The 12,568-nt window shown below is 42.6% G+C and overlaps 1 protein-coding gene across 3 annotated transcripts in view; it reads left to right on the top strand.

Moving 5' to 3' along the window:
- Positions 1 to 12,568, top strand: part of LOC310685256 (bifunctional heparan sulfate N-deacetylase/N-sulfotransferase 4) — a 122,326-nt gene that overhangs the window by 64,175 nt on the left and 45,583 nt on the right. For all 3 annotated transcript variants that reach the window (XR_014515130.1, XR_014515131.1, XM_083457242.1), the window contains 2 exons: positions 6,900 to 7,085; positions 9,400 to 9,528. Coding sequence is in view for 1 of the 3 variants with exons in the window: in XM_083457242.1 (XP_083313368.1) it covers positions 6,900 to 7,085; positions 9,400 to 9,528 (315 nt within the window). In the remaining 2 variants the exon portion in view is untranslated. The remainder of the gene's footprint in view (positions 1 to 6,899; positions 7,086 to 9,399; positions 9,529 to 12,568) is intronic.

Genomic DNA, 12,568 nt, shown 5'->3' with positions numbered 1-12,568 from the left:
CCCCACTCTGCCTTCACCAGCCACTCCCTGCCGTGTGTCTACGCAGATACCGGCAGCAGCAGCAGCCCCCCGCTCCGGTCCCAGCTCTCCCCACCACCACCACCGCTGCCCCTCAGCTCAGTCACAGCCAAGAGGATGCCAGTGCCCAGCAGACCTTGCGGGTTCACTAGGGCCTCCAGCATCAGCAGCCCTGAGTCTGGCAGTGTCTCCCCATGCCGCACCAAGATGCTGGAGCCCAAGGCGGCCGCAAGTCACGGAGCTTGCCCTGCCCCTGCTGACACTAGTAACACCCAGTCTAGCAACGGCGGCCTCCTCACGGGCCAGACCCGCACATGCCTCCCCCCGCCAGGCCCAGCTGCCTCAGGAAGGCCCAGCCCAGCCACAGCTCTGGCCCCAAGGCCACCTCGGCCTCCAGCAGTGCAGCGCACAGCAGCAGCAGTTGCTCCTCAGACCCCGCCAGGTGGACAGCCAGCACCAGAGGGCCTCCCACTGCGGCCACCATCGCCACCACAGCCTACTGCCCATCGGCCAGGGCCACCAGCAGCCCCATGGCCACGGGCAGGTCCTGCAGACAGGGTCTACCAGGCTGCGCAGCACCACCACCGCCATAGAGAGACATGGAAAGGCCCTCACAGCAGCGGGGAGAAAGCCTGGGAGGACCAGAGAGAGAGGCGCGGGAAGGATCGTCCCTTCAAGGGCACTTCCGGCCCAACTTTGGAAAATGCCCAGTGCGAAAGTAGACCTGCAGATAACCAGAGATACGAGTGAGTAGAGTGGAACCACTGGCAGGGGTGGGCTCATGGGGGTGGGGCAGGTTTACGACCCTGACGGGCTGAATCTAGCCCGTGGGCCATAGTTTGAGGACCCCTGGTCCAAATCATCTGTTTTTACTCTGTTCTTATGCTGCATTTTTTCTACATTTTATTCACTGTAAGCAGCTTTGATCATTACCTTCTTAAAAGTGGGATATAAACAATTTAAATATTTGAAATAAATAATAAGCACTCATGCCTTCCCCATAAGCATCCAGAGAATCTTGATTTGGTGGTGATGCTGAAAAAGTGATTTTTACCCACCCCCACCTACCTACCACCACTTCATTCCAAAACAACTATTCCATGTTAACAGACATGCTTTGACATATAGACTCATGCCTCACTGCATTGGCCAAGGAAAGTCCATAGTTCAGTATAGCACTTGCTTTATGTAGGGTGGTCCTAAGTTCATGATGGGGCTGGGGGAAACTCCTGTCTAAAACCTTTGAGAGCAGCTGTGAGTTAATGCAAATGATTCTGAGCTGGATGGACCAATGGTCTGGCTTCTTATAAGGCAGTCCCTACATGATGGAACATGGAAAATTTAAATATTTCCAGTCCTTCTGTTCCAAATACACAAATGCCAATATATTGGTTTCTTTTGTACCTGAGGCACCAGATAACAAGCTGCTGAGACAAAATCCTAACTAGGAAAGAGTTTCATGTCCTCCCCAAGAGCAGAATCGGAAACTGTATCTATCATTTTCAGAGTGTAGTCTTTATTTTGAAGCATTATGTAATTATTCAGCCCATCAGTAAGACTTCAGTAAAATGATAACTGTTCTTACGTTTCCCTAAATATTAAAACGGACGTCAATTTGTTAGGACGGGGGAAGCTGAATTGCATGCTTCTATAAGCCTTCTATAAATGCACCATTTCTAAGAAAAGTTGTCAAGATGTGATGTTGCTATTTATACCAAAACTACCATCCAAGCTGGATGAAGGGAAGATGTTTCTGGCACATACAGTGTAATCATAAGTGGCCCACTTGTTTGGGGTGGGTGGGTGATAAAATTCAGCATAGAAGCAAAATAATATTTACACTTACATCACTGTCAGAAGCTTTTTTGGCCTTAGTTACAGGCTCTCTTTTCTGCCGAGTGTTGCCTTCTCAATAACCTCAGCCACCGTCAAAACCAGAAGGGAGGCGAGTGTGAGAATGCAATAATGGAAGGAAATGAACTGTCTACATCAATCAAAATATATTCATGCAACTCTACCTGGATTTGCAGATGCCTTTTTGAGACAACATGCTGATATTACATACACATAAACATTTTTATAGTGTTTTTCACATCAGCATAGTTCTCAGTCTCCTTACCTTAACATTGGGAAACTGGTCATGCCACACAAAGGTAAGGCTGTAGCTTTGCTGTGCATCCCTTTTTAGCACTAAAAGGTAAAGGTACGGTCGTGACCGACTCTGGGGTTGCGGCGCTCATCTTGCATTACTGGCCAAGGGAGCCGGCGTACAGCTTCCAGGTTATGTGGCCAGCATGACTAAGCTGCTTCTGGCAAGCCAGAGCAGCACACGGAAATGCCGTTTACCTTCCTGCCGGAGCGGTACCTATTTATCTACTTGCACTTTGACGTGCTTTTGAACTGCTAGGTTGGCAGGAGCAGGGACCGAGCAACGGGAGCTTACCCTGTCACAGGGATTCGAACCGCCGACCTTCTGATTGGCAAGTCCTAGACTCTGTGGTTTAACCCACAGCACCACCCACGTCCCTTTTTAGCACTAGGCTACTGCTAAATTTGATCCAGCTGCAGTGCAGAGCAATGTATCCTATATACTAATAGTAAACTTAGACACTGCTATCGACAAGAGGGATATATCAGGAGGCTCAGAGGACCTTCACACACACACACACACATTTTTTGGGGGGGGGGGAATTAAAGCCCAATAAGGCCCAAATCTCACTTCCACCCTTAGATAACATGAGCCATACCACATGCTCCCATTGTGGTTCTTGGCTCCCTTTCCAAAATGCACCTTAAGCTCTTTCTTGCAGCCAGGCATAATACAACACAGCTCCATGAATATCAGAGATCCCTACCTCATCCCCATTGATTTCAGTGGATTGTGGCCAGAATATTCACAAGCCACACAATCATTAAAGCTGTAGTCCTCAATTGCACACAGCAGGATAAACATGTAATACTTTGAAATACTGAAAACTGGAAGGGTTGTTGATAGGTTCAAAATGGGGGGGGGGATTGAAACTTTACAAAAATAAAATAATGCATTAAGCTGACACAGTAAAAAAAATAATCTCCTAGGGGAAGTCTCAGCCTGCCTGAACAATACTAGAAAAAACACATTCCAGTGCTAAAAGTAGATAAGAGCTTATGCAAATCTTTTAATTCAGCAAGGTGACAGCTTAGAAAATGCTGAGAGCCAACATATCACCTCTCTGCTTTTGACAAAACTGAAAGCAATTCAGCAGGGATCGCTTCTTCATCTAGCCTTGCTATGCCAACAGAGGACAAAATGATTTTCTTTTCTCAGACTGTTAGAAACATTGGATCTTCTATGTTAAAACAGACAGGTGTCTGTTTCAGGGTCATAAATACATGGGGCTTTTGGGGCAGCTCCCTCCCTGGGGTATTTCAATTCAGGCCACTCCCAGACATTACAACTGTAGGTTTTTTGGTGTTTTTTTAAGTCCCTATCTTTTTACTTGAGGCAAGTATGCAGGCAGTAAAACCCAATTGGGTTTTATTATGATCTGTTGAGAACACTTCTGTTCAAGAAGCAGGTTCTATTATAATTTTTCAGCTAGTGTTCAGCGCTCAATTTACCCAAGCAGGTGCTGAAGCTCAAGCTGTCCAAGGCTTCTTTTTGGGAGCGGGTGGTGCTATGGTCTAAACCACTGAGCCTCTTGGGCTTGCTGATCGGAAGGTCAGCGGTTTGAATCTGCACGATGGTGTGAGCTCCCGTTGCTCCAGCTTCTGCCAACCTAGCAGTTCGAAAGCACACCAGTAGATAAACTGGTATCGCTGTGGCGGGAAGGTAAAAGCGTTTCCGTGCACTCTGGTTTCCGTCACAGTGTTCCGTTGCACCAGAAGCAGTTTAGTCATGCTGGCTGCATGACCCAGAAAGCTGTCTGTGGACAAACGCTGGCTCCCTCAGCCTGAAAGAGAGATGAGCACCGCAACCCATAGTCGCCTTTGACTGGACTTAATCGTCCAGGAATTCTTTACCTTTACCTTATTCTTATATTTACCATTGTCTCTGATTTGGCCTTGCTCCATAGAAAGTAACATCTCTATACGTTACTAAGAAGTTACATAAATCATAGAATTGTAGAGTCCACCTTTCTTCAGTGCAGGAACCTTTTGCCTTACTCTGAGCGTAAGAGTCTCATGATCTACCAACTGAGCTATCCCAACTCTTCCATTGTTCTCTGTCATCGTCTTCATTCAGAAAGCATTTGGTAAAGCCTTTGATGCAAGGAATGTGCCTGGCAGAACTGCGAGTTTGAAAGGTGCTCATTTAAGCATTCAAACTAATGTACTGAAGTGCAAAGAGTATTGAAGTGAAACAACCAGTACCGTTTTACTTTTAGTAAGAATATCCGCATGTAATAGGGAATCCCTTTACATTTTCTACAGATGCCAACTCTAAAGCCAGAAGTGTTAAGAGTAAATAATTCACTTTTCAAGGGCACATATTGCACTTCTAGAACTTGTGAAAACAGGAGGTGACTAATTTTGGCATTTTGACAGAAGCAATGAAATGTACAGTATCAGAATTTACTGATGCTTGAATGGATCACTCAACCTTATGTAAACATTCCAATATTTTATAGTGATCAAGCATCAAAGATCCCTTGTTCACTTTACATTTTCAGTATGGAATATAGCCTTGTTTTTGTTTTGTTTTTTCAGAAAAAGGCCACCAATTTATTACATATTAAATTTCATCTCCAGCAACTGAGAAGAGAAGGATATTAAATTTCCTTTCAATAACATGTTAGCTTCTGTCCACTTTCTTTGATTTTATCCTTCTCACTTATCAATCTAATATAGAGCTGTTTTGTTTGTTCAGTCAGTTTTGGGGAACATTTCCCTACCCTTGTAAATTTCCTCCAGTGTGTCTTAACACTGAAAAAACCTAACGGCTACTTTAGTTGACATTTCTAAGGGTGATAATAATTAACACCTTTGCTGCTTGACAAGGGCCCTACTGATTTTTTGTCTTGTGCGTTTTTATTGGCATTTCAAATGAAGAAAGGAACAGTCCAGTAAATCATGTTGTCTGCTTGGCCAAATAACAGGGTACAACAATTATTTGATCATAGGATATGGTTATACACGTTGTTGTTTTTTAAACACAGAAAAGTAATTCTGGAACACTAAAGTCAACTGGATGCCAATTAGAGCATGGGGTATTCAGTTGGCCAAGGCAGTTAAGCCTTAAACCCCATGCAGATGCAATTTGATAAATGAATTCTAAAGAAGCAAGTTGGACTCGGACATGATGCATCTGCCTCTGGCAAAACAGCTTGCCTTAAATTAGACATGACAATCCTGCTGCCTTGGGGCAAGCCCTGAAACAAGGTGCAGATTATCAAACCCCAGTAGGTGTTGATGAAGCTATTCCCCAAGGCTATGCCTACAAGGCTGGACCCTTTTTCACATCAGAACCCTGGGGGTTTAAAAAATTATTTTTAACAAGGGGAAGTGAGTCAGCAGTGAAGTTGTGAGCTCAAGAGCAGGAGCCCAGGATAGGGATCAAGAAAAGGTGAAGGAGGGGGAAAGTCACTGAAGAAAAATCCTCTACAGTGCATTGAGCTAGTTCTTGAAAGGAGCAAGAGACTAAGCTTTCAAGTTACACCAAATTCTTCCCTGGGGTTTTCAGAACAATTTGCATTGTGAGATTTATGGTTGCATAGGTCACTTTGATACCATACATTTAACATGCTCTTATAGCAATTTTCAGGCATGTTTTTACCCTAAATAATGATGCACCAGGTGTGCAGGTTGGGCTTCAATTACCCAAAACTGTCTTAGAAAAGAGAAAGACTTTTCTCCCAGTCCTTGGCCAGGGAGCAAATAACCTGCTGGCTTTCATGCCCAGAAGGGTGAAGAATGCTTCTCTCTCATGCCATCATTGATTCCCCTGCCCTCACTTAGTTGGTTAGCTATCAGGAGATCCTCTAAAAAGTTATTTTCCTTTCTTTTCTTTTTTTATAAATAATTTTTATTAGTTTCCCAATAAGAACATCCAATTAACAAACCTATCAAATCAGCCCAGATTGGAAGATTGAAGTGAAGTCAGGAAAATCTGCGCTGGCAAATTGACAGTTGAATATATATATATATATATATATATATATATATATATATACACACACACACACACACACACACACACACACAAATAAAACTATACCCAATGGATGAAAGGACATATGATCTCTGACATGATTGAGAATCGCACAGCCAGCATTAAGATCGGAATGTGGAAAATATGAGAACAACAAGATGAAAGCAGAAATGAAAATATTGGAGATATACTTCAGAGGTCCAGAATATGGGAAGCCCAAATAATTAATAATTAATAATTTGGATTGTAATTTGGCTGGGGTTTTTTTATTTTATTATATTATTTTTAATTGGATTATGATAAAAAGTTGTTTTTTCCAATAAATATAGCCTTCTTTACCACCTGAGTCTTTTTTCTGGGTGTGGGAGCAAGCTGTAGAGATTGTACTAGCAAAACTGGAGAGTGGCTTGCAAGGCAGCATTGGTGAGTCATTTGATGTGACATCTGTTGCTGCTTCCAGGCTAGAGGGGCTTACAACAAAGTCTGTCAAGCAGCTGTGGATCCCCTGGTTGACCCTTCTGCCTCTGCTCAGTCCTCCTGCTATAGAACCTTCCTTATATGTGGAAAACACACCGACTAGCAAATGATTGGGAAATGATAGACAAAAATAAGTAGAGTAAGAGACAGGTGATATTTCTCCCCAAAGTGGTACAGTTTGGAATAAATGCTTACACTTCCTCTAATGATAAACTTGTTGATATTTTATAGTATTGTCCTACAAGGAGTAGTGTTCTTTATTTTTCGTCTCCAGGAACATGGTATTCCAACTGACATGGGCTATGCAGTGGCTCCACACCATTCTGGCGTCTACCCTGTTCATATTCAGCTTTATGAAGCCTGGAAGAAAGTCTGGGGTATTAAAGTCACCAGCACTGAAGAGTACCCTCATCTGAAACCTGCACGGTACAGGCGGGGCTTCATCCACAATGGCATCATGGTACATTGCATTTCCATTACTTCATAATCGTATCTTGGCAAAAATGGCTAAAGCAATGCTAATATTCACATTGCATGGAGTTTTAAAAGTGGTCGTTAAAAACCGCCAGTGACAGAGAACTTTAAGAAACTGCCACACTTGAATTGTACATTTTGCAATCCTAGCTGGTGGTTCAGTTCCCTTCCATGCTTTCACTAGAAACTGGGAGGGCACTTGAAAAGAATATCCAACCTACACATTTCTTTAATTAATAAGTGCAAAAAAAAAAAAAAATCCCTCAGTTTGCATGCGTCACTTTACAGAGGTTTGACTATAGGCAAAATTACTGATTTATTTTGCATAAGATTTTAAATGCCTCTGAATCATGCTTTGGAAAGAAAGGGAGCATTCAGACAGGGAGCATGATTATCGCTCAGAGCTATTCCTCTGGCTGCCCTTCTGTATAGGATAACAACATACTTTATCCATGTTGTCAACAAACTCAGATGGGCTGCATATTTTCCCCGCCAGTGTGCTGTGACAGGGTTCAAGCAACAGTCACCATTGCATAAAAGTGAAGCAATTCCCAGCCAAGCTACAGAGAGGACAGCTGTTTAAATTTTCCACTGAATGTCATGGCATGAGGTCAAAGCTGTTGGTCCTAGGTCATGTTTACCTAGATTAACTTGGCCCATCACTGAGGACAAAAGGCTCTGGCTAGCTGGCAGCTGTACTAACCAAACTAGCAAGAACAGATTGGAGAAAGAGAGGGAGGAGACCGCAGATAAACATTATCTCCAAATGAAACGTCAAGGAAATTTTAGGTAGATGGAAATCAGAAACACTAATTGCAGGCCATCAGTACTATGCCAGTAGGAAATATGGCTCAATATGTTTAATTAAGGGTAGGTTTTTTTTCTGGATCTCACTATGAAACAGGTAACGTGATTACCAACATGTATTTTGAGCCCTTTATTGGTTTCTGAAATGGAGAAAGTTGGAGCCACAGAAACAAACACACTATTGCAGTTCCCAGAATGCTTCTGTGGTTGAAAGTTTTGACTTAAAGAAGTGGTTTCAAACCTTTCTGCAGAAGTAAAGAGGATTACCTTTTCATGAAAAACCATTTATAGCTACACTATCTGCGCTGTTTGCGGAAGCAGTTACGGCCAGAGGTTTCTTTGTGTTGAAAAAGAACTACATACATTGGAAGATGGAAATACAAATAGCTACTTGTGAGGATGCTCAGGGCATCTACGTACTCTATGGTGTCACTAACACCATGTATTACTGGAGACCAGGGTGATTCAGACCATGCTGTAATGTACATACTCTGAATATCAACAAGGGGGTGATGACAATATGTGGTAGTGATCACTAGTTTAGATGGCTTTGAAAGGGGATTTGGGCAAATGCATGGTTACTAACCATGTTAGCTATATGGAGACACCAAGATCAGAAGCAATATGCCACTGAATCTCAGCTGCTTAGGACCAACAATGGAAGGTTATTGCCTTCATCTCCATAGGCATCTGAGTTGACAATGTAGGAAAATAGAATGGACTAAATGGACCATTGGTCTAATCCAGCTGGGCTTTACTTACTTACTTACTTACTTACTTACTTACTTACTTACTTACTTATTTGTTTCATAATATTTATATGCCACTTGATGGCTAAGAAAAACAACAATCCCCAAAGCCTTCTTTCCACACAAGCCCTGTACAGGTGTTAGTTGTCGGAAGACAAGAAGCATGGTGAAAGGGGTTGCAAGTTCCACACAACTACTCACCACATTTGCCCCTTTGTGTAAGTAACAGAGAGTTATAGGGTTTGTTTGCTTCTTTAATATACATATATGTGTTGTAGCAGGTTCCATATTAGGTGTTTCTACCTGCACAAGAGACAAAGTGGAAGATATCCTCTAAGACTGCACTCAGTAGCTGCAGTTTATATAAGTATTTATAGTAAAAATAATTAACATGAAAAATGATATACAGTGTCTGTTTAGTCCCTGGCACCATTTTAGTTGATCAAAAGCTTTTGCATCTATTAAACTAACTGATTTACTCAAATAAATATTAGATCCCATGAAATTTTGTGCTTAAAGATTAGGCCCAGGATTGAAGTGAATTAATTAGGGAGAGTTTTTACTGCAATTAATACCTCCTTCCCCTCAGCTAGAGCTGGCCTTTTCTTAGATCAGAAAAAATAAATCTATGACATAATAGCAGACCTTCAATTATCAGGGGATCTAGGACATGGAGGAAACACACACACACACACACACACACACACACACAAACATATAGATCTTTTTTGTCTTTATTTTCAGGTGCTCCCTCGACAGACGTGTGGACTTTTCACCCACACAATTTTCTACAAAGAATATCCTGGAGGGCCTCAAGAACTAGACAAAAGTATACGAGGAGGTGAACTGTTTCTTACCATCCTTCTCAACCCCGTATGTACTTCCTTTTGTTGTTATACAATTATAGTATAACTGAGGTGGTGGTGGTGGTTTTCATTTCAAAGCACAAATAAAATCAGTTTGGTCTGAGACTTATATGAGCTGCATCCAGTACAATCACTGTGTCATATTATATTTTTGAATGGTGCTATATATAAAAGATCTTGGTATATGATTGTGATTGTGATATCGTAGTATCTAAATGCCACTTATTCAAAACACTCCACATGCAACATTTTGTCGTAATGGTCTAATTACATTTCAGTATTATGACCCCTTTTTTACAGATACCAGGTGGGGTGGAAGAACTGAGCTAAGTCTGGCTTCCCTAATATCCTCTAGTGAGTTCACAGCAGGGCATTCAAACCAAGAAATTCACGGTTTGTCTTAGGGTGTGTCTACTTAGACGTTTTGAATTCACTAGTTTTGACTTCCTGGTATGTATGCATAGGATTGCAGCCTTAGCTTCTATGCTACACTAATATTTCATTTGGATATGTGCCTAGTCCTGGATTTATTTCACTTAAACTCATCCCATTAACACAGCAGATCCATTACAATATATTCTGCAACATTGTGTATCCATTTCCAATGATAGTATGTCCATAAAAAATCCAAATTTGAGTATGCGTTTCCTGCCCTGCATAAGTGCCCACTCTTTCTTCATAGATTGAATAAAGTCCAGGTATTTAGAATTTTGTATTGTAATACACCCAAGCAGAAAGGTTAACATGAACTAAAAGACTGGGAGAGACCTCAACATTATGGAAATATGTTTCAGGAACCACCCACATAAAGCAACAGAATAAATCTGTATATTCCTCCATTGTGGGTTGCAAAGCAAAACATAAACCAGTGTTTCCCAACAGGGGAGCCCAGGATATTCCAAGGGGGCCACAGGTGAAAATTGTGCAAATAGAGGGCCACAATATGAGGCTAGGGGCCCACAGAGGGTAGTGAGAAGTGAAGGGGGAGATCATTTTTTAAAATAAAAAAAATCCTGATTGGCTGGCTAGCCATTTGGCCAATCACAAGCAGGTAAGGGGGTGGCCCACCTGGGCCTAGCACATTTCTGGCAGGAGAGGGCAATCACTGAGGCTCCCATTTTGACCAGTAGAGGCCATGATCCAGAACCTCCAGGTCAGGTAAGTGCAGTGGGGGGGGGGTGGCAATGGGTAGGGCTGGGCGAGCCAGAGCTGCTTGTTGCTGCTGCCCAGTGGCAACCTGGGTCTGACTCTGCAAGGTGCAGGGTGAAATCCACCCCAGCGCCTAGCCAAGCGGGGTTGTCTGGTGCTGATGACTTGCCTCTAGTAAATAACCAAGTGTCTACTCAGAAGAAAGCCGCACTGAGTTCAGTGGGCCTTACTTCCAGGTAACGGTGTGTGGGGCTATGGTGTTCTATCTAGGCAGCCAGGGCTCCTCTGGATGACAAGACCTTTTTGCACCAGGTCAGTGAGAACCACCTGCTTTTTAAAATTCTCCTATATATACAGAACTCCCTGTGAGCCTTTTGGACTCCATCTGTAGGTTTCCCGGTCAAATAAGTGTTGTTTACTTTTTATAATACATGGAAGATATATATGTTTACTTTTTATAATACGTGGAAGAGCCTGCGTGGTGTAGTGGTTAAGAGCGGTTGTCTCATAATCTGGTGAACCGGGTTCACTTCCCCGCTCCTCCACATGCAGCTGCTGGGTGACCTTGGGCTAAGCACACTTCTCTGATGTCTCTCAGCCTCACTTACCTGACAGAGTGTTTATTGTGGGGGAGGAAGGAAAAGGAGATTGTTAGCCACTTTGAGACTCCTTAAGGGGAGTGAAAGGCGGGATATCAAGTCCAAACTAAAAGACGGATCTCCCTCGGGAGGTTCTGGACTCTCCTTCCTTGGAGGCTTCTAAGGAGAGGTTAGATGGCCATCTGTCATGGATGCTTTAGATGTGTTTGCTACATTTCAGGGGGTTGCACTAGAAAGATGACCCTTGGGGTCTTTTCCAGCTCCATGATTCTATGTTTTCCTGTTTCAGCAATATTTCATTCTGTTCCTATAATTTTATGCTGTTGTATTTTGTATAAATTATAAAAATTATAAATAAAACATGTTCTATTTCAAACAAAATATTTAAATAGCTACCTTCCTACAGGTAGGATGGGGGAGGGTACATAAGCATAGCCAGGATTTTTGTTACAGAGCAGGCTTTTGTTGGGGGGGGGGGCAGAAACTTAAATATGCATTTATTTGTATTGGTTTTTGCTTATGGGCGGCAGCTGCCCCCCTTGGCTACACCCATGGCGGGGCATAGGAAGGAAACAAGGTCGAAAGGGGACCACAGTTGGGAAAAGGTTGGTTTCAGGTTATCATATTATATAGGAGAATACCATTCCTGCCATGGATTTGTTCCACCACCACCCTTTACCTGAAGGAGACTCTGAAAGGAATTTCCGCAAAGGGAAGGGGTAAGGTCACCTGACACAAGGTGACCAATCACAGGAAAGTGAACCTGGCCAATTTAGGGCTGCTTTGATTCCTCTCATCCTCTCTTTTACTTATGCTCAGAGGTAGGTTGAGCAATGATAGATAGAAAACAGCAAGAGCTATAGGCACCATCAAGCCAATAATTTCCCCTGATTCCCCCCTCAGCAGCTACCCTCACATTAATATATTATTCACACAGCCTCTCTCCCAAGGAGCACAATAAGTTAATAAAGGCTCACTTCAGAATAGCCTTGAGATAAGTGACAATTAAGAGATAATTAACTTGAGTTTAAAGGTGGCATGATTGTCCCACCAACGATTTACCAAACAAGCTTAATATGAATAGCTTGCTTGTTTGTTTGTTTACAAATTCCTTCAAAATCCCACTAAAAATAAAGCCGTCCTTGGCAACATGTCACCATGTGCAAAATGCCACTCCCTTTATATACTTCCCGGTACAGAATTTTTCCAAACTTTGTAATATAGCACTTTTGAAAAATATATGATCTCCATGACTTCTTTATTCAGTTTTTATTTTCTAACCCGTGTACACTTTTGATT

The sequence above is a fragment of the Podarcis tiliguerta genome, assembly GCF_965153285.1.
Source record: "Podarcis tiliguerta genome assembly, chromosome: 9".
Lineage (NCBI taxonomy): Eukaryota > Metazoa > Chordata > Lepidosauria > Squamata > Lacertidae > Podarcis > Podarcis tiliguerta.
The sequence above is the reverse complement of the archived record's forward strand: the minus strand, read 5'-3'. Positions and strand labels throughout refer to the sequence as shown.